Genomic DNA, 26,760 nt, shown 5'->3' on the forward strand with positions numbered 1-26,760 from the left:
AATTAAAAAAAAGCATTTTTAGACTGACCTCTATACACCAGAGAACAGCAATAGTCACACGTGTCAAATCTGACTCCTACTGGTCACAAACACAAGACCGTTTCCATAGGATTAGCCAACTTCATCTGGCATTTAGGTTGGCAAGAGCCCTAACAGAAAGGCGCTCCACAAAATGTAAAGGCCACCTTTTTCTGGGAGAGCACAGCAGCAAAGAATGGAGAGAAAGTAAGGGTGTAAGCCAAAAACCATAACAGTCTGGAAGAAGCAGGACAGATATGGACAAAGAAACAACACCAAATCAATCAGCTTCACCCATCTTCTCTGGGTTCTACCTACGACTCCCTTACTGGAAGGAGAGAAAATTTAGAACTTAAAATTAATAATGAAAAAGAAAGAAATTTGGAATATAATGAGTTGTTCCAGTTGCAGCAATCAGCTGACACACACCAAGAAAGCAGCAAAGGTGGAGCCAGAATTGTTTTTTACACTGGGATCAAGAGATAAACTCCACTGGTGGCTAACAACTGGTGGCTGTAACTGGAAAAAGCATAACTCCTCTAAGAATCATCAGCTTTAAGGATCAGAACTGCAGCATAATTATGCTGCTTTAAAAAGGCTTTCTTGGCAGCCTCCTGCTTGTTACATTCATTAAACACATTGGAATAGCCTAAGCCATACCATTTTACAGATCACTGTAGTTGGGAAATTATATATACTTCTCATGCATCAAATATGAGTATTTTATGTTGCTGAACAGACTGAAATGACAAAGTTTGCCTGAATTATTTCAGGGGAAGTACATAGTAAAACCCAGCAGCTGAGCTTAATAAAGAGTTTGGCTCTTTTATTCATTAAAAAAAAAAAAAAAATCAACCAACTAATCAACTTTCTGGTAGAATGCATAATTCAGTGTTTGTATTTGCTGCCCTCTAGTGATAATAGATGCAATGTATATACAGGAACGCATTGCACTTTACTAGAGAAGAAATCTCACATATTTGTCCAATTTTCAACCACATTAAACCAGGGTCTTAAGACGTATGCTCTACAATTGCAGTATTTTCAATAGACACTCCAGAGCAATTGCACAAGCAACATAAATTACACCCTATTTCAGCCCATGCTTTGAGGACTTATATCAATCTTTAGGACGTGATATTCACCTACAGCGTTCTTCCAGGAATTGTTCTAAACAATGACAGGGAACACTAAGACTATAACAGAGCTAAAAAAAAAACCCTTCTGTATATTGAATTTAATTTCTACATGTATTTTCCAGTTTACAATATTTTGTTATATATTTACTTCCCCCCTCAAATACAGTGCTGTCAAAATGATTCAAGTTACACAAAAGCTACTCTTAAAAGCTAATTTAGATCAGAGAAAAAGTGGATCGGGATGTGATTACACTTGCAGTTATAAAAGCAGAGTTGAGGGGGCGATACCTCCTGGCAGAAGCAGTGATGAATAGCTCAGGATGTTATCTCTCTATCCTGCTCTGTAACCAACTGAATTGAACATGTAACCACAATCCAGTATTTTCGTCCATTAAATTATTACTGTGAACACCATCTGATGTGGATATAGACAGCTTTTGAAGTTTTTCCCTAAAACACAATATCAAAATAAAATCCTTTACCTTTACTTGGATATATGTATCACATCACAAACACACAAAACCTTTTTGTTTTCATGTATCCACAGCTATTGTTATAAATATTATATATTTCTGCATTATAACAGCCAAAGCTGAGAACCAACAGGGCAGTTAGTTATACTTTAGGTCTGGATATGCCTCAAACAAATATCCTACGTTTTAAGCAATTTTATTTTTTTCTTAAATTACTGCAATGTTAGTTGAAATGCAGTTAATGCATCATATCTGCATATTTCTCAACAGACATCAGCTTGTTTTGCTCAAAGGATCTCTCTCTAGTTATAAATGACACACACACAAATCAAATGTATGCTCAGACATGAGCTCAGGGACCTTTGAGCAGACTATGATTTTTTTTTGTTTTAAATCTTTACCTGATATACATCTTATTTATGCTAGGCATTTTAATGGTGTGCTTCTCTTTCTGTTTCTCCTCCATGACAACCAGCTTTGCAGTGAACAATCTTAAACAATCCTTTCAAAAAACAGCACCAGAGAAAGCTACAAAATACCGCAGGAGGGACCCAGCCCAGACTCTTTTATAATAATTCATTCCTTTAACATACCCTGACAGCAGTCTGTTTGCTTCACTTAATTCCTGTATTTGATAGAACCTACAGTTTGGTTGGAAAACTACAATAGAAATTAATTATCACTAAAAGCAAAACAAACACTAACTCATATTAATACTAGTTTAAACATGTACTTCTGATTGTAGCTATTGATATAAAGGAATTGCTAGGTGATGTTAAAGCAGTAACAAACGACCTTAAAAATGAAAAAGAAAGTTTAAAAGGTATGCATCTCATCTTTGGAAAGCAGATAAATTAAAACTCTCTCTGAGCCTTTAAAATGCACAATTGTTTATGGAAACAGTTCTGCATCTGCAGTCAACACTGGTGCTGAAACCATCTGAATTCCCATACAAGAATGGCAAATGTAAATTTTGCCATTTACCTTCTCTTAAATCTATTTTTTGTATCAATCACAACAACTCCTGTTGACATTAAATGGCATTATCATGCTTACCGTGCTATTATAACAAAGTTCTCCTTTGAGGACCCTCCTTTTGAGGGTGTAATTAAAATCTCTCTTGAAAGATTTCAGGAAGACAAAAACTGTATTTATGGTCTTCCCCCCCCCCCCCCCCCCCAAAAGACGGCACCTAGTCTTTTGGCCAATATTTCTGCTTAACTACCATTGGGAACAAAAGCCTGCTGTAAACCAGTAATGCAAATTCCCCAGCTGGGAAAGAAAAAAATAAAAGTCCATCTATAGGCTCTTTAAGATTGGCTCTTCTCTTCCCATTTGTCCTCCCTGCTTGACTGAAAAATTCCTGGCCAGCTGCAGTTAAAGGATCAAGACAGATGACTTAAGGACTCTCCCCGAAAGTCCTCTTCTATGACCAGCTCAGGCTTTACCACAACCATATCTCAGCATCAAATAGTTTCATGCTCCATAGAAGACCCATTCTCTGGCCTTCTAACCATGCAGGAAAGGAAATCATGAATAATACTCAAGTGAAACTTAAAAATTTGGAATGGGTGTATACTCCTTTTAGGAGGAGTCTTTTCTTGGAAGAACAGATCCAAAAATCTATCATAAATAAAAAGGAAAAAAAAAATACTTCCCTTCCCTTAACACTTGGATTATGTAAACCATATGTATGGTAACTTGTAGGGGACAGTGTAACATCTGTAACAATTCCCAAAATGAAAATAAAAGCAAGTACAAAATAAACCAGACATGGGACAAAATGAAAAGGTAAGAAGACTTCATTAAAACTGCATCCATGGACGGCACAGCAGGTCAATTTTAGTCACATCTTTCTGTCCTTTCTCTGTTAGAGAGTGCCTTTGGGCAGGTTACACTATTATACTACACTTCAGGTCTCTCACCTCAATTCTTTTTTTATATATATATATATATTTTTAATATATATATCCATTATATATCCATTCATGTCTTTGCAGTGACTATAACTAGACCACCATACTTTTAATATATATATACACATGCACACATGTATATTTAAAGCTACAGCCGTACTGTACTGATAGAGCACTGCTATAAGCTTCAATTCTTTTTATCTGCAACCAGAGAAGAATCCTGTCTCTCCACCTGCACCATGCAAAACACAGGGACAAAACAAGGCGGAAATATCAGGCTCAGATACAGCTGCAGGATTTGGCTTATACCATGTTTTGCATTTCATTGAGTTGCCATTTCTTTGTCATGCTTTGAATGAGGACATTTTCCAAGCATATTGATACCCATTGCCCCATTCCCAAAGTGCAGCCCCACACAAGCACACATTTTCATGGCAACGAGTAGATAGAAATGGCAGGTTTTGTAAGCAGAGCCCCAGGGCACATACTAGGCTATAGGCACTTTACAAAGAAGCTTCACAAAAAGCAAAGAAGAAAAAATAATTGGACTCAAGAGACCGCTGTGATCTAGTATATGCACTTCCTTTAAATGCTTACTTCACTGCAGCTGGGCAGAGACTTTGAGTCCAAAAACACTGAAGACATGAAGAGTAAACATAGCAGAGGTACTGTGAAGCCATAAGGCTTCAATAATGTCTCTAAAATTATGTGATACCTTTGCTGGAGGAGCACTGCTGTTAACAAGAAATTGTGCCATGGAGATATTGTTGTTCATAGCTCCAACTAACTGTTCCTGCCCTGCAGCACAGGAATTCCTAGAACTTGTAATATGTTATCCAAACTACAGTAATGGCAGCAGCCTTTTTTTTTTTTTTTTTAAACTGCTTATTTGGAATTTAGATTTACAAGCTGCTTCTGTATAATGCCTCATAAGGATATTTGTGTTATGGGATAGGAACACATTCCTTATAGTAAAGTTTAATCTTTTCCCAGGACAACTTGTGATGAATCCATAAAGGCATTCAAACTGGGGGAATAATAAAGTAGTTTCTTCTAACATCAAAGCACTTGGCAAACCAGTATTTTGTCATTTAAATATTGTTAAAAGAAAACAATATTTTCCTTTTCCTAGAATATATATTTTAGAGAATTCTAACCGATCTCTTCATAGTGAATTGACAGGATTTGGCTTTAAACACATCAGACCAAGTTTATCTCCTCTTTCTACCTCACCTCTAGTTAACACATGCCTAATAAACAGTCAGCCACATCTGACAAACATAATAGGTGAAAAAGTAGAAGATTCCAGCTTGCGACCAGTAACAAACAAGAACACTGCACTTACTCCTTGAGCACTTCAAAGATCTTATGCAAACCTCAGAAACTTTTGCAATTTCCCATTTTGTCTTCCCTTGTTTTTTCGTTTTGTTTTCCTGTCACAAGTGTCAATTCAGACTAATAAAAAGGTCTGTAATAAAAAGAACATTAAATGCAGAACACCTGAGTAACTCACATATGTTATACATATATTATATATTTTGTGTGCACATGCATGTGTACCTATCCCATAGATATCTGCTGTAGCATAGCTACAAAAGAAGCTTGTAGCCACATTATGCACTCTTGCAGACAAGAATTCAAATGTGCAAGGAACAGTGATTTCTAACTCACTGAGCTGTGATGGCATATGCATCCTAAAACTGATACAGCTATACCAAAACAAAGAGCTTTATAGTGAGTGCCTATTTCATACAGAAAACTGGCTTGCTATGTAAGTACAAAAACCAGCTTCGGTGGTATGGCTGTGTTCATCTCCCTTCTGCTGTAACGTGACATTCTTACTTTAACGAGGTGTTCCTACTGTAGACCTGGCCAAGCACATGCTCTAACAGTTCATCAGAAATCTTGTTGAATAGTAGCCATTTCATACTAAAACAAACAAGTTTTTAAATATTTTTTAAAGCTACAGTCCTACTTAACATACATGCTATTCTTGTGAAAAGGCAAAAAATAAATCAAATGTTTTTTTTTCTATTTTTAATATAAATGAAAACCAAACATGAACCAAAATTATTTTCTATCCTTATAAATACTATTATTCAGTTTAATAATAATAAATAATAATAATAATAGTAATAATAATAATAATAAAACCTGACAGAAGGTACAAGCCACATTATGAAAACCAAAACCAAAACCCAGTAAAATTCCAGAGAAAAGCAGAGAACTGTGGACCGCAAATTTAGACTAACACGGAAACAAGCTCATCATGGCTCTGATACGTACACGCCTTAGCAAGCTCCCAGCAGATATCAACATTTTGAAAGCAGGCTGCAAGTTGTTTCATGCAGTTTTGTTGGTTCAGGCTCCAGCTCTCATTAAAGTGTGGCTTATATACTGTTAACTAAAGTGCATTTGATGGTGTCATTGTTCTTTGAAGGAAAAAGATCAGTGAGGGGCATTAACCAACAAAAATTCGTTCCACCATGTCCATTGTATCTTTTGTTTGATTATGTATTTAGACTACATGCTATGAGGCTATGAGTAGATGCAGATTGTAAACCACCACACAGATTCACAAAAATAATAAGATCTATCAGTCCAGAACAGGACAAATAACCAGTCTTAACCACTATACTCTTGACTCATTCATACAGTGAAACACACAAAAATGTAGTGGTTTTGTTTGTTTGTTTTTGTTTTGTTTTTTAAAAGTTAAAACTGCACCCAAGTGACCCTAGGTCAAATTAAGCAAACACAAAACACAAGTGGTTTCCAGTTCCCCAGTCAGGTGTACTGCGAGGTTGGGTTTACTGGTATACATGAAAGAGATATGAAGACAAGATAATAAAACCAGGCCAGAGGCAGCTTTATAATTTCCCAAATTGCATACTTACTACCTGTGTGTTTCCAAGCCCTCTTACAAAAAAAACTCAGTACTTGTAAGAGGAAGCTCATGATATATTCATGGAACTGTTTCCTTATTCCCTTGTACATTGATGCCCATAAATTGTCTCATATCTTCCATATAGGATCCAAGTTTTGGGGCACCAACTTCTCATGTTGTGCTTGCAGAGCTCAGTGACGTTCCTCTCTGTTACAACTGCATGGAGCAACCACACTAATCTGTCATCTGATGCACCGCTTGCTAGCTGTGGATGTTTGCATATTTGCCCTGAGATTTATAGGGTTCAGATCAGGACACGCTAGGGAGGCATTAGCCAAGTGCTGGGAAGGAAGAGCTCTGTCAACAGTGACACATCCACATCTGACAGGGAACACTTCTCCTTGAAAACATGGACGGGTTTGTTTGGTTTCGGCAACCCTATTTAAAGCATGCACTGGATCAAAGTGGAAGAGTGCCCAGGCTGCCTCAGCTGCATCTCAGCCATGCAACAACTGTTACCATCTTTCACCTTCATCTACTGGAGTTTCTGTATAGCTCATCACTTGTAATATAGCCAGGATTAGACAAAAGATTGTACTTACTCAGGAGAAAGTGCTCTTGGAAATCATGCTCACCAAAAGCATCAGGAAAAATGGCTGGGGGTCAGGCGATGCAATGGGACTCCTGGTTCTTCACTGAATGTAGACTTAAGTGTCAATTTATCCTGCAAACATCTGTTCCTTCCTAACTCACTCAGTATTGAGAGGCTGGGGATAGTAGCTCAGGTTCACTCCCATGTTCCATAGCTGATGTACCTTCCAGACAGGTGCTGGTTGTCATCTCATCATCTCTGAGCCCACAGTCTACAAGTGTGTATTCTCCCACATGTAGCCACTTTTGCACTAATTGCTGTTTAAGGTAGCTGCACAGAGCCATTGAAGAACAAAGACTACACCTACTGGCCTAATACAGTCTAATCAAAGCATTGTTCCTGTTTAAAGGATTTTGCACAAGCCCTCTCACCTGAGGGAATTTCACCTTTGTGTTAGATCCATTTCCAACCAAAAGCACCAAGATTATCTCTTGAAGTCACATAATATGTAAGGGAATAGATATTTGCACCTTTGCAGAACTGGGTCTCAGGTGAAATGTACCCTTAAGTGAATCCTCCAATTTTTTTAACAACATCTTTGCATTATTCACAACTGATTGTTCAAATGCAGACAGTATTTTTAAGCTAACTTTTCAAAGAATAATAAAACAGGATGGAATATAGAGATCAGATACAGATAAAATAGAAGAAAATAGGTATCAGTTTACCCCCTATGTCAATGTACTCAACCTCCAGTAATGTTACTGTAGAGTGTTCCTAGTTCAACACAGTGCCAATAAATTAGTATTTACAAGGAAACTATTTTAAAGCTAAATCAATATTTCCTTTCAAAATGCTCAAATGCAGCTTATATTTAGCAATACTCAGCATGTACTACAAACCCTTGCCATAATCAACCTCTGTAAACACTGTTTTTACTCATGTTTTTTTAAATAAGTGAATATTTTATAATTAATAAATGTAACATTTATATTATTAATTAATTAATTTGCTTTGCTTTGATAATTTAGGCCACTTATGAGCTTCTACAGCATAGCATCGCATCTAAGGAAATTAATTTGATTTGAAACATAAGACCTGCTTAATCAATGTTAATCCACCATCACTGACCTTTTCTGAACACTAAATTGTATTGAATCCTTTCATTCACGCAAGGTTAGAAGCCAAATGCAGACCGAAAATAATGAAAAAGCATCACATACTGGAAACTGGTAGAGCTTCACTAATGAAAGAAAGTACACAGGGTATTGGGGTATATTCTCTGACTAAGCTGTCAAATAGGTACTAAATAGACACTATTCAAAAAAAAGATTAACTATTAACCTTTCATTATTACTAGATATCGAGAAACAAGGCATCTTTCATATTTCAACCTGCTTAAACTGTTATTTTCAAATCTCTATAAAAGTCATCCACAATTTGAAAAGCATTTTAATACCAAACAAAACCAATAAGCTTTGCACAGATTTGACATCTTCTTCATATTTGTCTTGAATTCTTATTAAAAAAAAAAAAAAAAAAAAAAGCTGGGAAAATCTGGAAATCTGGCTGCTTTTTGACCATTTAGATTCACATACAATGTTCAGAGCAGCTGGAAAGCCCTAAGCAGCACATGAAACACTGGGGACACCTTGTCTATGCATGTATGTGGGGACTTACACAAGCACCAGTGCATTTCTCTAAATCATGCAGAAGCATTAAAACATACAGAAGCAGTAAAAAAGGCTCCTCTTTTGAAAAAAAAAAAAAATAAATAAATAAAAATAATAGAAAAAGACATTGTTTCTCCAGCTTTCCAAAGCTCAACAGTTGATTCTATCAGCTCTTTGATAAATATATAATGATGCTAAATAAAACTGGCTATGGGCTCAACCCGAAAGCCTGGTGGAGCCAATTTAAAGATGCTCATCAGCTCCAGCAGGCACTAGATCAAGTTCTAGCTGAATCTGAATAAACTCAAATGCCATGGGACATGGAAGGCAATGCTCTGGTGCCATCTTCCAGCCCCCAGTGCTTTTGCTCAGGCTCCAAAACAGAGAAAAAAAATAAGCATAGTTCATCTGCATATGACCATATAGTTAATTAGGGAGCTGATTTCTTGTCTGATGCAAATTCCTTAAAAAAAAAATAGTTATAATGTAGCATTTGATAACTTTAATGGATAGTAAAGTTAATGTTCATATTCACTTCATGAGGTTGATATGCCTGTTCTATTAATAACTGCTTAAGTTACTGATGCATGTATAAAAAGTATGTTTCCTAGCTTTAAAAAACAAATATGCTTCTGTATTTTTTTTTCCTCAGCATACATTAGGTAATGTGAATTCCCAATGTTGTACAGTCCACCATAAGCACACCACATACTTCTGCTGACTAGAAACAAACACTTGCCTTGTGTGCTGGTCAGCTTACCGTTGTATTCATCATCTCACTTTAAAATAATAGTAAAAATATATAAACTTCCAGTCTTGATTAGAAAATCTTCCAAAAACAAAAGGATGAGAAGCAAAGCTGAACTATTTGTCTGAGTTTGCAAACAGGCTTGAAGTCCTCTGACAATGGAAAGGGATGGGTCACAACAGATCTCATCAGTGCCACCAACTACCCCTGTGACACAAGCACACAGCAGATAACGGGCAGCCTTGGAGCACTGCTCACTTCTCAACAATGTTACATGTGTCCCCAAAGGCAAGAGAGCATTGCAGGGCAGGAAGCGGGTGAAAGCACAAACTGTGTAGGTTTGTGCAGAGTGTGTTATTTCACAACAGCCAAGGCACTGGGAAAGAAACCAAAAAAGAAAACAGAAACATCCCTCCCCTCCCCAACCCCCCCAACTCCTCCTTCAAGCAGCAATTAAGGTGCAGTTTCATACTCAGATGCTTACTAATTAAATTACAGAGTGGAAGTACGATTTAAGACCCAAACTTGTCCTCTCATCCCCTACTTAAGTCTGTCAGTCAACTTCAGTTTCCTATGACCATGAAATTGTTCAAGTTCATGTATTAATTGGAAAAAAAAAAAAAAAAAAGAAAGAAAGAAAGAAAGCAGAAAAACAAACAAAAAACCCTCTACATACATCAGCATGCCTCTATTTATACCAAATCTGAAATATCTAAAAAAGGCACGAGCACAGGAATAATAGCTACCTGGAAAGGAAAAAAATATTCTCACAATCTCAGTATAATTGCTTTCTTCTATCTGCACTTCTACTTTATCTCAACAACAGTTTTATTTTTATATCATTCCTATAACCAATTGATCTTTCATGTACCTGAAACTGTGAAACAAAGACAGATGTATGTCTCTGACGACGAAAGAAAAGCATTAAGTTTTAGCTCCCAAGTGCTACTAAGACTTGTTTCAGCAGAAGTTTTCCAGTGCATTTTTATCTTCTTGCAGTTAAAATCTAGTCATTCCATTAAAAAAAAAAAAAAAAAAAAGCTCCGTATGAAGGGATATACTAAAAGCTGTCCTAGAAATCCCAAGCACTGACTACGTATCAACCAACTGCATTATCTGCACGGTGAGGAGCTCACCTATGATAAAGCTTCTGAAACCATTTCAGCAGCAACCAAAAAGAACTGCAGCAAATCCACTCCCACCCAACTAGGAAATGCACATGTTTTACTGATGCTAGTAAAATAGGAAAAAAAAAAAAAAAAAAAAAAAAAAAACAACCAACACAACTAATTCCCAAATTATCAAATGCAATCTTACCTTGGTCCAGTATTCAGACATACAAAACTTTGCCCATGCTTCATAGTATAAGAAATATACAGTCATTTTACTGAGAAATATCAGCTCTGGGCTTTAAAGTTTTTGCATCCACAGAGATATTCTATGATTTGTCAAATAACTCATCACCATTTCTCAGGAGTAAATATGCTTAGAGATTTTTCCAGCTAAAATTTTCATTGCAAGTGAAAAATAATTTAACTCAAAGACACCCTTATATACTTATTTTCTGTTTTTGTTTGTTTGTTTGCAAGCTGTCTTCTTGCAAGTAGTGTGTTTCATAAAACCTCTGTCTGAAGTGCACATACAGAACAGCTTTGTAAATCCAGCCAGATACTTTCTGTTGAGCCACACCAGCCTGCTTGTACTCCAAAATGGCAGCCTCATCTCTGCTTGTTGCTATGGCCACGCCATACGTCAGGGCTTGCACTTTTTTTTTTTTTCTTTTTTTTTTTTTTCCCCAGCCCTGTTTGTTTATGACAGGCCTAGGTGCTTCCTATTATGGTGCCTGCATCAGCGCAGTGTGTGCTCGCAGCAGCTGCTGAGGCGATCAAAATGCAGCAGGGGACAGAGATGCTGAGGAATCCGAGCATGCTCACTGCAGAGCTGTGCTCCAGGGCCGCCTCAAGAAACATTAAACAGCCTGCAAATACTGAGCACAGGTTTGGCCGGAAAAGCCCTTTTGGTGGCAAACATTGAACACAGCTCAGCTAAGGCTGAAAAGGGAGAATCATAGGGAGCTACATCTTTTGAAAGCAAAATAAATAAGGCATTTTGCAAGATCTCAAACACCCGTCCTTCTTCCTGGTTCTCAGATGCTGCTACTGAGCATCAGAGACGCAAGCATTTTAATTCACATAACAAGAGCACAGTAAAAATCTGATCCTCATTAACTTTCAAATGTCAATTTAATATTTTGTAACTTATTTTCATTCCTCTTAGCTACAATAGGGGAGGGAACTGAGGCTGTATAGTTTGGAGAAGAGGAGGCTGAGGAGAGACCTAATTGCTCTCTACAGCTCCCTGAAAGGAGATTGTAGCAAGGTGGGTGTCAGTCTCTTCTCTCAGGTGACAAGTGGTTGGACATGAGGACACAGCCTCAAGTTGTGCAAGTGAAGGTTAGATCAGATACCAGGACGAGTTTCTTCACAGACAGAATGGTTAGATATTGGAATGGAGTGCCCAGGGAATTGGTGGAGTTGCCATCCCTGGAGGTATTTGAGAAGTGGCACTTAGGGACGTGGTTTAGCAGTGGACTAGGTAGTGTTAGGTTGATCGTTGGACTTGGTGATCTTGATGGTCTTTTCCAGCTTAAATGAGAGATCCTATGAGATACTGAATATCTATGAGATTCTATGGGTACTGAAAACATTTTCGTTGCTTCGTGTGTACTTGGAGGGGAGGTCAATTTGTGCATAGGGAAAACATAGCCAAAACCAAAGGTATAGTAACTCTCATACCACCCACCTATCAGTTCTAATGCATCAGGGTTCACATCCACTCTATGGTAGGAAACTAAGTCACCGATGGTATGTTTGTGGCAAATAAAGTTTCTCAACAGTAACTAAGCAGTTAAATAGCCAAAGAATGGTAATACTGCTGACATACTGAAGAACATGAACCATTTGCAAGCCTAGGGGTAATTAAGCCAGTATCATCCTTCAGACCATCTACAGAAGCATACGGCAAATCAAACCTTTCTTCTCAAAAAAAAAAAAAGTTTTAAAATATATAAACATATTCAAATATTCCTTGTATTTATCATTATTTATGACAGCCCCAATAAAGTTCGGCAAATTTCAAGCACAGAAAATACAGCTCTGAAGACTGAATGCATGAAAAAGTCTACTTTCTAGTCTTCTGTGCCCATTTTTCATTAAAACATGATCAGATATGCTCAAGTCCACAATACCTATTTGGCAGCCTGCTTTTCAGTTGTTTCTGTTCTTCAAATTCTTTCTTGCTCTATTGTTGAAACACCAATATCTTGCTATTTCTTTAGTTCTTCACTAACCCCTATTATGCCTTCTCTTTGCCATTCTTTTCTATTGGAGTTACACCACTTTTCCAGTGTCCCTAGGATGAAGTTTGTAAGAAAGTCCTCTAAAGAGCACAGCCAAAACGCCAGCTTGGGTGTTTACCCTTTCTTTGTAGAAACCAGCTCTGAAATCTAATGACTGCTTCCCTGGGTCAGCAAGTACACATGAATCATATCTTCACTTAGTAAAAATCACTGTTCATTTAGACCACCCTTTCAAGATGCAGTGGGTGGCTGATGTATTATGAAAATCATTGTTTATGCATATAAGAAACACTTCATGGTGAGCTACCTTTTAGTTTACGTTTTATAGAGCATTTATGTAATGGTACCTTGAGAAAAAGTAAGAAAGAATATTTGGCTCCTTAATTTCTAGCAATTAAAATAGCGTTTTCATTACAAATTGGTGCAGTGCTGCCTTCATGAATCTTTTGACTGGTATCAGCATACAAGATAAAGGCATTTCATGACTAAATTCCACCTTATCACTTCAAGGGAAGGTCAGTGGTCTCCACTTTAAACTTGATTTCTGGTACACAAAATTGAAATAAAATACAAAATACCAATAGTTAGTCATGTTGTTCTTGCCTATTAGAAAAGACATCTTTGTTACAACTGTTCATTCCAAAATGCCAAAAGCAGTTTAGGAAAGCAATGCTACTATTTCAGCTGGCAGAATAAGGTTGTCTGAGATTCTGGGTAAAATTATCACATTAAGGCTCTACAGTCAACCTTGGCTACAACAAGGTCAGACAGCCTGGTTTAAATATGTTAACTCTTACTTGAACAGGTCCTTTCAATCATATAAAATAATACATTTAAGAAGCTCAGTATCTTTCTATCCATCAAAAAATACTGCTGAGCTAATGTATCAGAGGAATATTACTGATATAGCAGAACGATTATGATTTGCAGCTAACTATAAATTTCCTGTAATCTATACCAGATTAAAGTTAACTCTGCTTTTGTTCTAGTATCTTTACAGGATTTTGAATAAATTGCTTGTAGATTTCTTCAAAAAGACAAGTTTTTGGGAAAAATGATAATGTTTCTAGTTAATATATGGTGCTTATGAATGTATGCAGGCAAAAAATACCATTAACACATACTAAATTAGTGAGGGAAAGTAATGGAGAAGCTTCAAAACCAGCCTAGACTAGTACACATTAAAATAACTGCTGCCTCATTAACACTTTGCCAACATCTAGTGTTGATGAGAGTGGATTGCATTCTCATGTTCTGAAAACACACTAACAAGTGATCTTTCTAACTGGAAAACAATGTCTGTGTGGATGTGTGCTCAGTGAAATCCTGCTGCTGGGCTGTGCCATATGGACACTCCATCCGGACAGCATGACTGAGCACATAACTGTCAAAGCAAGCAGCTCCGAAAGATACTTTCAGTCAATCAGTGACTATGACAGCTATAAACACATCTTAATCATTCCATCTCAGTTCCCAAACCTGCAAAACAGAAATACTTCACATCTACGAACACAGTGACATACATGCCATGGAATATCACTGTAGCATAGCATAGGCAATTTTTTTTAAAGCTAACTTTCAGGATAAGTAGATGAAAAAAACCTGTGCTGTTTCACAGGTGAAATGCTATCTCAGAAATTGTAGTTATGTGTTCTGGGCTGTTTTAAGTACATCCGTAAGCTGCTTCCATACTTTTTGTATAATTTAGAAACCATCTTGAACTGGGAAAGATGGGCCATTACTACGCAAAACTACACTTGCATATTAATTGCAACTCAGACATTTGTCTGTTATACCAAAAGATGCAAATCAATCAAATTTATCTGAAAGGTCTGCTTCCAGTTTAACTTCCCTTTGTCCTTTTGCTTTGCCTCCCCATCTAAAGCCAGTAACAAAAATGCATCAATAAGCCAGCACCCTTTCCCACAGCAATGGCAAGAGCATGTTTAGTTAAACACTCTCTTGTTGAGGAATTTGATAGAAGTGATCAGTGAGCTCAATTTCATTAGCTGATCATATATTAGTGGCTTACAACTTAATTAACAGAAAAAGCTAGCTGTTTAAATTTTATTTGCAGATAATCTCGTAAACAGGCCCTGCACACCAGCTTGATGCACTGCTGCTCCACTGCTTGTGATTCATGGCAGATATTATCACCAGTGCAGCTCCCCTGCAACACCTGGAGTGGGCAAGCAAAGCCAAGAAATGGCAGCACTTGCACAGCAGTGTCTCCCTGGGCTGGACATTCAGATGTCCCACCACAGCCAGGCCCTGCCACCAGCCAGGTAAGGGCAGCCACATGGAAGCTGCAGCTGGTCTGCTCAGAGGCAATAACCAACGTAACGCACAGGTGCTGGCCACCACGCTGCTCGCAGTTTCAAGGCAGGATGAGTAGCATTGCTTTCTAAGATGCTTTTTCTTACTTACAAGCAGTTTTGCTGCTACACAGGGAACTGGCTGCAAGAAACTAGAACTGGGATTCATTTCTATTACAGAAATGTTCTCCACATTAAAGGACACATCCATCTGTAACACACTTAATTCTATGGTATGTCTCCTAAATGTGGAAACTTTTGGTAGATGACACCAAACAAAACCCCTTGCTAACGTAACTGAGAGATCAGGATGGTTTCTTAGGGCAGTTTCTTTATGATGCAGAGGCTGGATTGACATTTCAGTTCACACCACATTCATAGTACCAAAACTTTATACGAATGCAGAAGCTGCCTTTTATTGGAAACAAAATAAAATAATAAAAAGCCATCCACTTCTTTCTGAAATGCTTCATATCTTACTGTCTAACCTTGATTACAGCAGTGTACTACAAAAAATTCAATATAGACTTTAAATACTGACAAAAGCCACAAGTAGATAGACACTAATATCTTTCACTAGCCATAAATTCCACCATTATTGTTAAGCAAGAAGTTATGAAATATTCATGTGCATGAGGCCTTTTCCAAATAACACCTTTGAAACATTTTGTATTTTATGTAAATGCAATAAAAAGGTACCTTGATATCTTTGTTTTTACTTCATAATTTCCAAATCCTCTACTAGGTTGTGGTTGGAAGTATTTTCTCACATCAAGTCCTACTTATTTACTCAATACTATTTCATCTGTATTATTCCATGCCATTACGCTAAAATGAAAGAACCATTCATGCTGCAGCACTTCCTATAATTGAAGAGGCTACAAAAAGGGCTGTTTGTGTGCATGTATGGGCCATTTGCTTATATTTATGGAAAAAAAAATTATCAAGTTATAAGTTACTGGAAAGCTATGTAACAATCCAAGAAGAAGCTAAGAAGCTGAAAAGTGTTAAGTCATAGCAAGTTTCAGACATGCATCACTCCTCTTAAGTAGCAGGGAATAGGAGACGCAGAGCTAAATTATTATTTTTTTTAAACTTAAAGTACATACGGAATCTATGAGATTAATGGTTACTGACTTGTTTAATGCCTTGAAATGCTACTTTGTTCTTTGTATTTGCCATTATGGGTCAAACCTAGGCCCCCAGGTTTCTAAATCACAAGTGCCTGCTCATCGTATCCTGGGGTGGCCAACATTTGCCATTTCTGCACAAGGAGAAGGGGTAATTCTGAACCCAGACATTTAGCCCGATGCACCACACTTGTTTTCATCTCTCTCAGCAATAAACCTACATCTCCAAAGATGCAAGTGTCTCCAAGAGACCTGCAACACCAAAACCCCCTCTTCTGTCCTCAGAGGAACAAGGCTTTTCATGAATTTTCCTCATTTGACACCAATCTAACAGCCTCTAGGGAGGCAGCACACATTGGCACCTATCAGATTCAGCCACTACTGATATGATGTCACTATTTCATCCCCTCATTTCTGAGAAGGTGGATGTGTTCATAAGCGATAAGGGCAGCTGGGGCAAGCCATCTGCTGGAGAACAAGCTTCAGCTGCTATCTCATTCTTTCACCGTGGCACATCTTTGCACAATATACGCAACTAAGTGCTATCTCCTTTATATAAATATACCTCACTCATCACTGCAGTTGCCTGAGGGCAAGTTTTCTGTTCTCCAGAAGCATGAGTAGTCTGACATGGGAGCAAGTAAGGTTGCTCCAGAGGAACAGCACTCCAGCCCAGAGGTCTTAAAATTTGTGTGTGCTGGCTTCAGACCATGAAAAGGCAGGAGAGTATCTGGGAAGGAAGTTCTTCCTTAACTCCACAGTTCTCTTCCTTTTCTCCTATTATGAAGTGCAAGAAAACTGGTGCCTAATTATGCATTAATTCAACTTCCTGCTCAACACTTTATCAGGATTCTTTTACTCTGTCACTGTGCAAATTGAAATCTTTGATGAATAAAAATTTTCCTTATGTTGTACACAAACAAGCTTTTCCTTGATAACAGCTGCCCCTTACTTAATTGTAATCTTCATTAGAAGTAGCACTCTAAAGCGCTAACCAAATCCTCGGATTTTCCTAGAAAGGTCTAGAAACGTCAAGAGCCAATTAAACCATCATGTCAATGAGCCAAGTGTGATGGCATTGCCAGACATTATATAAGAGGACTGTCACACAATAAACCCCATCAAGTTTTTCCATCTGCTTATCTGCCCTCTTTATGTCTGAGAAGCAAAGCAGAGGTCTTGTCTGCTTTGCAACAATTTAGTCATGATAGCAACAAATTTTTTTTCTACTCATTTCCAGCATGTATTTTTCATGTGCCATAACTGAAATGCAAGAGAATGACTGATGTTTAAATCCTCGTAAATGGATATGACAACATTATCCTTTCCCTTAATTGGAAACAGGTCACTCTAATCGGTGACTATGACAGAAGAGGATACAATTTTACTCTGGCTGAGCTTTCACATTTGGAAAAAGCATTGCAGAAAAATTATACTCCTACATATGAAATGGAATTTCTGAAGATAAGCTTCTAAACGGGTGACAAACCAGTCACCAAAGTTGACAGTGACAATTCAAAAAAAAAAAAAAAAGCCACTAAAAACTAGCCCATTAATAAAAGATTGAGCCAGAGACATTAGACATTTTTATTAGTACTAGCTCATCCAGACTCCTACAAAATTGCCATCCAAGCTTTTCCACAGAAGAAGACAAAGATAAAACAAGGATGCAGGCAGCAGGGGCTCTCCTTTGTGGCTGGGACACCCACCAGTGGTAAAACAAAACTTCTGTTTGAACCATGATAGGAAATGTATATATAGTCCATTATTTCAACTAAGTAATTAGTTTAACTTCACTCTTTCCCTGGATATTATGTTAGTTGGCTCCCAGTTGCCCATGTGAGCCTTTTAATGTTGTAGAGCAGGAAAGGAAAAAATACTTTGCAGCAGCAGGAAGATGTGATTATAAAACAGCTCAAATTGGCAGGAGCCATCATGAGAGAATGTGAAAAAAAAAAAAAAAAAAAAAAAGAAGAAAGAAAAAAAAGGAAAAAAAGAACAATAACTGAGCAGATTACATTGTCTGTTTCCTTCATGCCTAACTTTAATTTACACTAAATGTTTACAGCTTGGAAACTGTATTTAAAACAAACAAACAAACAGACAAACAAAAAATCATTAGGATTATGATCTAAGCATAAGTAATGGGTGATATGTACAGTACAATAAACATATACCAAAACACCACTAACATCTGCGGTCAGTATTACATTAGTGTAGTCTTTGGAAGGTAGCTGGTAGATAACACTTCACTTTGGGCATCTTCACAGCACTCAAAAATTCCAAGAGGGTTTTGAAATACTGTCTGTCACTAGGAACAGTTTGTAAATAGACATTTGTTTTAATCTGGGAGCATTTTAACACACTGGTGTACAAATTGAACAACTATAATAAAGGTCTTCTTTTAAAAAGTATTTTCAAATTCTTTTTTTGACCAGTTGGCATAGTCATACTACATGAAACCTAAAAATTGTTAGCTTTGATAACTACAAAAGCTTCCTCAAGAAAGGAAGTTTATATAGCAGGAAAGGAACCTCTGTCACAACCCTTACATTAATCTTAAGTGACCTCTTCCACACTCCTGTTTGTGACCAGTTACTAGCAAATCCTGAAAAAAAAAATAATGCTGTAAACTGCAGCAAACTTAACATTGAAACAAAAGCAATACAAATTGCTTTTTTTCCATGTCTAAATTCAAATACTCAGACACCCCCAGAGCATTGCACTGGAGGTGTTTGCAAAAATCATGATTACAGAAGTGAAAACATACTTTTGCATATCAGTTTCATTATAAGTATTACTCCACGTTTGACTAACCTACAATTAGTGCTGTCCAGCAGAAAGTGTTTGCTGCACCTTTGTATTGGCTGTCATATATACATTTATTGTCTGTCACAGTAGTAATTTCAAGTCCAGATCCAGAATCAGACACTTAATCTGAAGTTAAGAAATCACAATCAGCAAGCTAGTAGGCACATAAAAACCGTGTTTTAAAACAGAGATATTACTGACAATTCAGTTCGTAAGAAACTGTTGCAGGTTAGCATCTCTGGAAATCAGAACATAGAGGCAACTGACTATGCGCTGGGATCCTACCCTTAGTGATCCAAATTGCTAAAGCATTTCCTAATTAATTTCTTTCAATTCAAATAAATATCACTTTAAAAAAAAAAGACTCATAACAAAACAAAACAAAAAAACACCAACAATGATAGAGCCACAGTCCACAGATATTAGTCAATATTAACAGTACATGGCATGGAAAATAAGAAATTAGTCTCCAAACATGGAAAACATTTTCATCTATTTTCAAAATTTAAAGTGCTCATTTGTTTTCTAGTCTCTGAGCCTAAAGATCTTACAGGTTTTCTGCACAGGTAAAAGGACAAGAAACTTCCTGTGTTTTTAGTTAAAAAACTGGGATTCTGTAGATAACACCAACTCCAGAAGCTGGTAATTTAAGTGAGCACAAGGTACTGTAAAAATCGTAATAACGTAATAACAACTGATAATGCTTTTAAATACAGCATCTTTTCGAAAAGGGATTTATCAACAACCTACGCCTATGGGTGCATCATGGCCCTAATCCACCTGTTACTTCATGCGCAATGTCTCTCAGCCCTTGGAAAGCTCCTTATCACCAGGACAGCTGGACATTGGGCATCTTCTGGATTTTACAGTGATCCCAGTATAACTTCGTCAGCCAAGCACTGTGGCTGACTTCCCATGGAGCTGACCCATAGTACACTTTCAGTTTTCAGGGTTGCACTTACTGTCACAACACGCCAGGGCTCATCCCCTGGGGAAAATGTGCCATGCCTCCTGGTTCAAGCACTTTTAAGCAGGGGGAAGGAAAAAAAGGATCTTTTCATCTCTCTGTATCACCTTACTTTCAGTCACACAAAGCTGTGAGCTGGCACATCACTGACTACTACTAATTGAGTACCAGAAGCATCTAAACAAAATAAATACGCTCGGATTGGGGTATGCCAAGGCAAGTCCTACACAAGCATCACCGCAGTAAGGGGATTCCACTAGGATGCAGTGGTTCTGGCTGCCCGCTCGCCACCCAGGAGAGGGATCAGAGATCAGAACTGGCCTGCTTCAGGCATTCAGGACATGTCATATTGTTTCTTCTCTGTTACTTTGTACACTGCTATGGCAGCCTTTGCATGTTGGTCAAAAGCTCCTACATGATGCAGAGCTCACCCCTTATATCTCACACAAGTTCATGTAAATACGCAAAGCTAAGATGGATGAAAATGTTGTTATATGCAAAAAGTGTGGGGTGTACATAAGAGAAGTAGCTGAGAATCTGGGGTAAAAGGAAAAAAAAAAAAAAAAGACAAATTATTTCTTAAAGAAACTCATATAAGGGGAAAGGAAAATATAGTGAGAAAACATGATATGTACCTACAGCGTTCCTTCTCTTGATTTTCTCTAGAGAACATGCTTTTCTCTATTGAATCTGCTTTGGCAGGGGGGTTGGACCAAATGATCCCTTGAGGGATCATCCCTTGATGATTCCAACCCCTACAATTCTATGATTCCGTGATTCTCACCTGATTTTGCAGGAATTTTTCATGGTATAGAGGGCTGGGTACCTTTGAATATTCCTGATGGACTTAATTCTATTTCCTCAGCCTTGAGAATGGTTTCTGTTCTTCAGGCTTCAACATAAACTAATATAACACCACTTACATATGTGCTTTACAGAGATGTTGCAGTTTGCAGTTACATTAAGATAGGAGGTGCTGTCTCTCAAAATTGGGTATGTTTTCATACTCAAGAGTACCATGATTATTTAGAACAATCTGTTTCACACCTAAAAGTAAAATTCTTCTGCACTGAGTTTTCTTGCATTATTACATGGGCTCACTTATTTATATGCAAGATTGTTCATGTTACGACTAATGGCTTTTTTTTCTTTAACAGTAAAAAATAAAAAATAAAAAGCCCTGAAAGACATCACAGAGATTTTTATACAAGGTGGAAAGATTTCCCAAAAATGGGGATAAAGGTACATCTCAATGACTGAGTATGACCTCCAAAGCTGTGCAGTGGCAATACAATACAGTAATAGCAGTCTCTTCCTAAATACTTCAATATGAAATTATACATAGCAGCTAAGTGCCTTAGACATGTCCATCCATATTTGATAGATCAAGCAGACTAAGGTCATACATTGCTGTGACGCCAAATTCCAGTTTTGATGTAAAACTCAGCATCATTCTTACTGACCTTCAGATTAACTCTGACGACTAGGATTACTGTGTGGTCCGCATGTTATGTTTGAAATTACAAGATGACAAACTTTCTCTGAATCACATTTTCCTTTTCATTTGAATAAATACATGTGAAGAGTGTTTATCCTGTAATCTACAGCAAACAACTCTCTAAGTAGTTCAAACAAATACAAGCAAACTAGTGTTAGATGTAGCACCTTTGTATTTTCTTAAAGATATGAAGCAGTCATCATGTTGTATGTTAAAAATAGGCCCTCTTTTAAGAAAAACGTGAGTATATATGGGAAAGCTTGAGTAGAACTGATTAGTAATTGTTTTTATCTTATTATTCATTGTTCGTAAAATATACCAAATGTCAGTTTTAGGGAGGTAACAAATAAATACCTGAGGTCTGTCCCCGGTCTTGTGAAACAGTGGTGATGGAGACACTACAAATAGGGGAATTGACAGATGTTCAAACTTCACAGTAGGGCAAGATCAGACCCCAGGCATGGGTCTGACCTTACTCCCTTTGAAAATAAATAAATATGTAAAAAAAAACATTTGTAAAAAACATATGTAAAACATATGTAAAAAAAAAACATTAAAAAAAAAATGTTTTTTTGAAAATAAAAATGTAAATTTTACCACTAGATTCAAAATGCTGAAATGAACTCTGAAACTCTTGACTTTGTATCTTGATGGCATATACCCAGTATGTCTTGAATAATTAGATCTTTCAACTGGCAATAAAATCTGAAAATGGTTCTGAGAATAGGGCAATGCCAAGCGGGTAACTCTTAATAATGGAGATTTAATTGCTGCCAAAAGTCTCTGAAGACTTGAGAAGCACAAGGCATGACAAAGAAATAAACTGGTTTTATTACAGGACAAAACCACACTACAGTGCGAACAATCCACATCTTACCCACAGGCTGAGTTGAACATGAGCTCAAAAGCAGACAAGAAGAAATAGCAGATGTTTGGTAAGGGCAATCAAAGGAAGGCAGCAGAATTTAAAAGGGCATAAGCTGAGACAAAATACTCTCAACATTTTTTTGACTTTCAAAAATCCTAATTGCAACTAAAAGGGCTGTAAAATATAGCTGCTAAACTACAAATCATGAGTGGCTTTTACAGACGTAAGTGAGGCAAGAAACAGCCCATTTATTTGCTATAATTAAAACCTTCTTCTCTCTTATTGTACATGTAGCTCCCCAAATACTTGGAATATCTGTTGATGACAAATGCAAAAAATACATTCTGAAGCAAGACAGCAGGCTTATTAACTTGGCTTCAGCAATTAACACCAGAAATGTAGCAGCTACATGTTGCTCGTAAACCAAAATCATGAAAGAAAGTGTATGCATGAATGTTGTACATGCAAACTCTTGAAACTGCAAAACAAAGTTTTCAGTCACAGCAGAGCCCAGCACACGTTCCCTGGATATTCTGAAATTTGATGAAGTGAAGTGCACTTGGTCTCGGGAACACACCTCTGGGTCTCAGTATCTATCACGACTGTTATAATTGCACGCCAGTTGCGCATGTTCATCCCTACCAGACTGTCTTAGGAAAACTGGTGGCCTTACTGCTGACAAATACAATTAAGTCTGTATCAGTCTTGGAATTGAGAACTACTTTTGCCACCTCTACACAGCACTACTTTCTACATGCTTCTCTAGGAAAGAGCTCTTGTTAATAGTGGGATGCGTGTGAGAAGAACGAGCAACTGAACATCGCCAGCAGTCAGAAACAGTCTCTTCTGGTTTAGACATTGCAACACGCAGCGAAAAGGCATAACTTTCCAAGTCCAAACGCCCGCATCACTTTCACCATTTGTCCCCGGGGTCTGAACAGAGCTGCCTGTTTAAAATGACCAACGCTATCCCTTCGGGAGCACCACAGCAGGCTTCCTCTGCCCGCGGTGCGCCTCTCGGGCAGCGCATCCCCTCGGCGGGCAGCCCTGGGGCTCCGCCGACCCGGTGCCGCCGTCCCACGGCCGGGGACACGCCGGCTACCCCCGGGACTGGGACCAGAACCGGGACCAGGACCGCTAATGGGACCGTGGCATCCCCATCCCCGCACCACTGGCATGCGTCGGGCGTGGGCTCCTACCTTGTTCGAGGCCATTTCGCTGACGGAGTGCCTGGTCTGCAGGGTCTCCAGCTGGTCCAGGCACCAGTCCAGCTCCTCCAGGGTCTCGCTGGCCAGCTTTTGGTAGGCCTCCTCTGCGAAGAGATAGGGAAAGGCGTACTCAGTCCTCAAGCGCTTCACGGGGCTAACAGCGAGCTGCAGCGCGTCCATCCTGCCGCGGCCGCCCGCTCCCCGCTGCCCGGTGCCGGCACATGGGTGCTGCTCCTTCATATTGCCCCGGCCGCCGCCCGGCTCCGCTCCCCCTCGGGGCCCGCAGCCCCCGCTGCGCTGCGGCCGGCGGCAGCGGCGTGTGCCGGGCAGCGAGCACAAACTTCCCCGCTCCGCCCCGTGTCGTCCCGGGGACGCGTGTGCCGCCCGCAGCACCGCCTCCCGGGGCCGTTCGCGGAGCTCCGCGGGCGCTCAGCGGTCGCCCCGTCCCGCCCCGTCCCGCCCCGTCCCGTCCCGGGGGCAGCCCCCAGCCGCAGCCCCGGTCCCCAGCCCGGCAGCGGGGAGGCGCAGGCAGGGCTCTGAATCAGCGCCGTTTCCTGTTTTCCTCGCTCCGCCGACGGGTGCCGGCTGCCCGAGGGCACCCCCGCCCCGTCCCCGTCCCAAAAGGGCGCCTGGCCGGAGCGGAGCAGCCAGCTGCCAGGGCTCAGGTGCTGCAGGCTCAAGCCCCACGGATCGCGTGTATCCGTGCGTACGTGTGCACAGAGTATCTAACACGTTGGCCCTAAGTGAAAAAAAAAAAACAAACAACAAGGATGGTAAAAGTTTTGGAAGGGGATCCCACGTAGGAAACGGACCCTCGGTAACATTTCGATCATGACTGCCTTGTGGCACCTGGCCTAAAACTTGCAGAAGTGACCCACACGCAGGGAAAGACGTTTCCTTATCAGCTGCAGATCTATCAGTATGCGACTAATTACAGAAAAATAATCCCGTGTCTAGGGGTGCAATCTCACCTACATAGCCTGACTTTTTTTTTTTTTTTTTTCTTCAATATATCTAGGGAAAATGCTGCTCTGTACTGAACCAAGAGCTCAGTGTGTTTTAGCCTGGACATGCTGTCTTTGCATGCGCTGTATCTGAAACATGAAGTTTTGAAACTCCTGGCACTCATGGTTCTGGATCAGTTACATGCAAATGTAACACCATGGTAGAGAAATGTTTGTTCTGTGGGCTTGTTATTCCCATCCAAAACATCTCCCTCAACTTGTTCCACACAAAAATAACTTTTTTTTTTTTTTTTTTTTTCCCTTCAAGATATCAGACAAGCAAAAAATCCAGCAAGCAAATTAACTAAAACTCCTTTTACAATAATTCTAGCATGGGCTAGTACCAAATAGCTCATTGCTTTACTGTTCAACATCCAGGATACCTGATTCATATCTTTTTACATTTCAGAGCACATGCTCCAGACCTTTGAGTTCCCTCAAAGCTGTTAAACCTTGCATAATTATAATTTTGAATAATGTCCATTTTCTTTTGGCAAAAGGCAAAAAGCAAGAACAATTTTGGATTGAGATTAACTGGCAAAAGTGCTTAAAGGAAATGTTGCTGTGCTTGCCCACATCAGGATTAATCTGTCACCTCAACAAACACAACACTTACAGACAGTCACCAAAACCCATTCTCACTGAATTGTAGATACTGTGTTTCAAACATGTCATGCTTACTATGCACACTGTATCTGATCCCCCCCCCAAAAAAAAAAAAAAAAATTAAAAAAATAAACAAAATATCCCCTGGTAAATAAAATCAGGATTTCCCAGACTATTTAGCCATCAGAAGAGAATCTGTGGCCTGCTGTAATGCAGCAGGCATCACAGCTCACTAACTTCATACATTATTTTTAAAGAGTGGCAACTGCAGCTAATTATTGGAGGTGGCTAGTATTGACCTCATACTGTAGGTCCCATCGAGATCCATACTAGAAATAGAATTCACTTTGTTTATAATATGTTTGTAATAGTGTGTTGTGTTAAATGCTTTTGATGAAGCAGAAGAGGAGGTTAACATATGCATAGTTATCTGATGACCTTTACAATGATTTCATCGCAGATAACATGCATAATGAAGTGAGGTAAAATGAATCTGTGCAATGCTGTGTTGCTGCTAGCCTGCAGCCTGCCCTTCAGCAGTTTTTGAAAATCAGGTATTGGGAAACTCATGTTTTTCTTCAAAACTAAGCATCATCCTTTCTAATACTTCACAACTAAAAGTGTGAAGTTTTTTTCCAAGAAGTATGAAAACAACAAAATAAACTTGCAGGATGCCATACTTAGGTAAAAGTAACAAAACACTCTGTTATTTTCAAACTTGAACTTCTTGTTATCCATATAGCAATGATATATATTTCCTACAGCACCTTACGTTTCCAAATCTTTACCTGCTACCCACCTGTGCACTATCTTAGTGTACATTAGAGAACAGAATCCAACACCCACAAGCAAGTTCCATCACCCTTAGGAGGATGTTTCTGACAACCTCCTGTTGCTGACTCCCACATTCAAGAATGGGAATGGGGTCCTGTGGGGACCCCAGCTGCCCAATCTAACTTAGGAAACTTCTGATGGCCAGTGGTTTGGCTAAATACCACCAGAAAGACCTGCTGGATTCAGCACCTCTCGCAAGCTCTCAGACTGCAGAACCATCAGGATAGCTCTGTAAACTTAAATGGAAATAAAAGGAACTTTAAACAATGACAAAGTCCTCATCAAGCAAACATCCCCTGCTGCTCCAGCAGTTCTGAAGAGGAGAACTATAAGGGAAGCTTTTCTAAACAGTCCTGAAGCTGTAATTGTGGCCCACACTGTCGTTACACAATGTGGTGGAAAATGTTGTCTAGGTTAACAGCTTTCCAAGTATAACACCTCATCACCACTGCACTAATATATATATACATACATACATATATATATATATATGTATATATTTATACGCCATTCAGTTGTTACCACCTCACAATACTGTTTCTGACCTCCGTCTTACCTCTAGGGTAGCACCCTGAAATTCCCAACTAGGACTCATGCACTGATCAGTTTTCTGGCATAAGCACCAGACCAAGCTTTAACTTTTGTAAATCAGCGTTTTTTTTTTGACATTTAAAAAGTGCTTTTTTGTAACTTATTACAGTGTTTAACACCAGTT

General features: G+C 38.9%; 1 protein-coding gene across 3 annotated transcripts in view; it reads right to left on the reverse strand.

Annotated features, from left to right (window-relative positions):
• The window catches only part of PDE4D (phosphodiesterase 4D), a 368,255-nt gene that overhangs the window by 29,641 nt on the left and 311,854 nt on the right, over positions 1–26,760 (reverse strand). For all 3 annotated transcript variants that reach the window (XM_032205385.1, XM_032205388.1, XM_032205386.1), the window contains exon 6: positions 23,593–23,705. In XM_032205385.1, the coding sequence (XP_032061276.1) occupies positions 23,593–23,705 (113 nt within the window). The remainder of the gene's footprint in view (positions 1–23,592; positions 23,706–26,760) is intronic.

Source organism: Aythya fuligula, chromosome Z, assembly GCF_009819795.1.
Source record: "Aythya fuligula isolate bAytFul2 chromosome Z, bAytFul2.pri, whole genome shotgun sequence".
NCBI lineage: Eukaryota > Metazoa > Chordata > Aves > Anseriformes > Anatidae > Aythya > Aythya fuligula.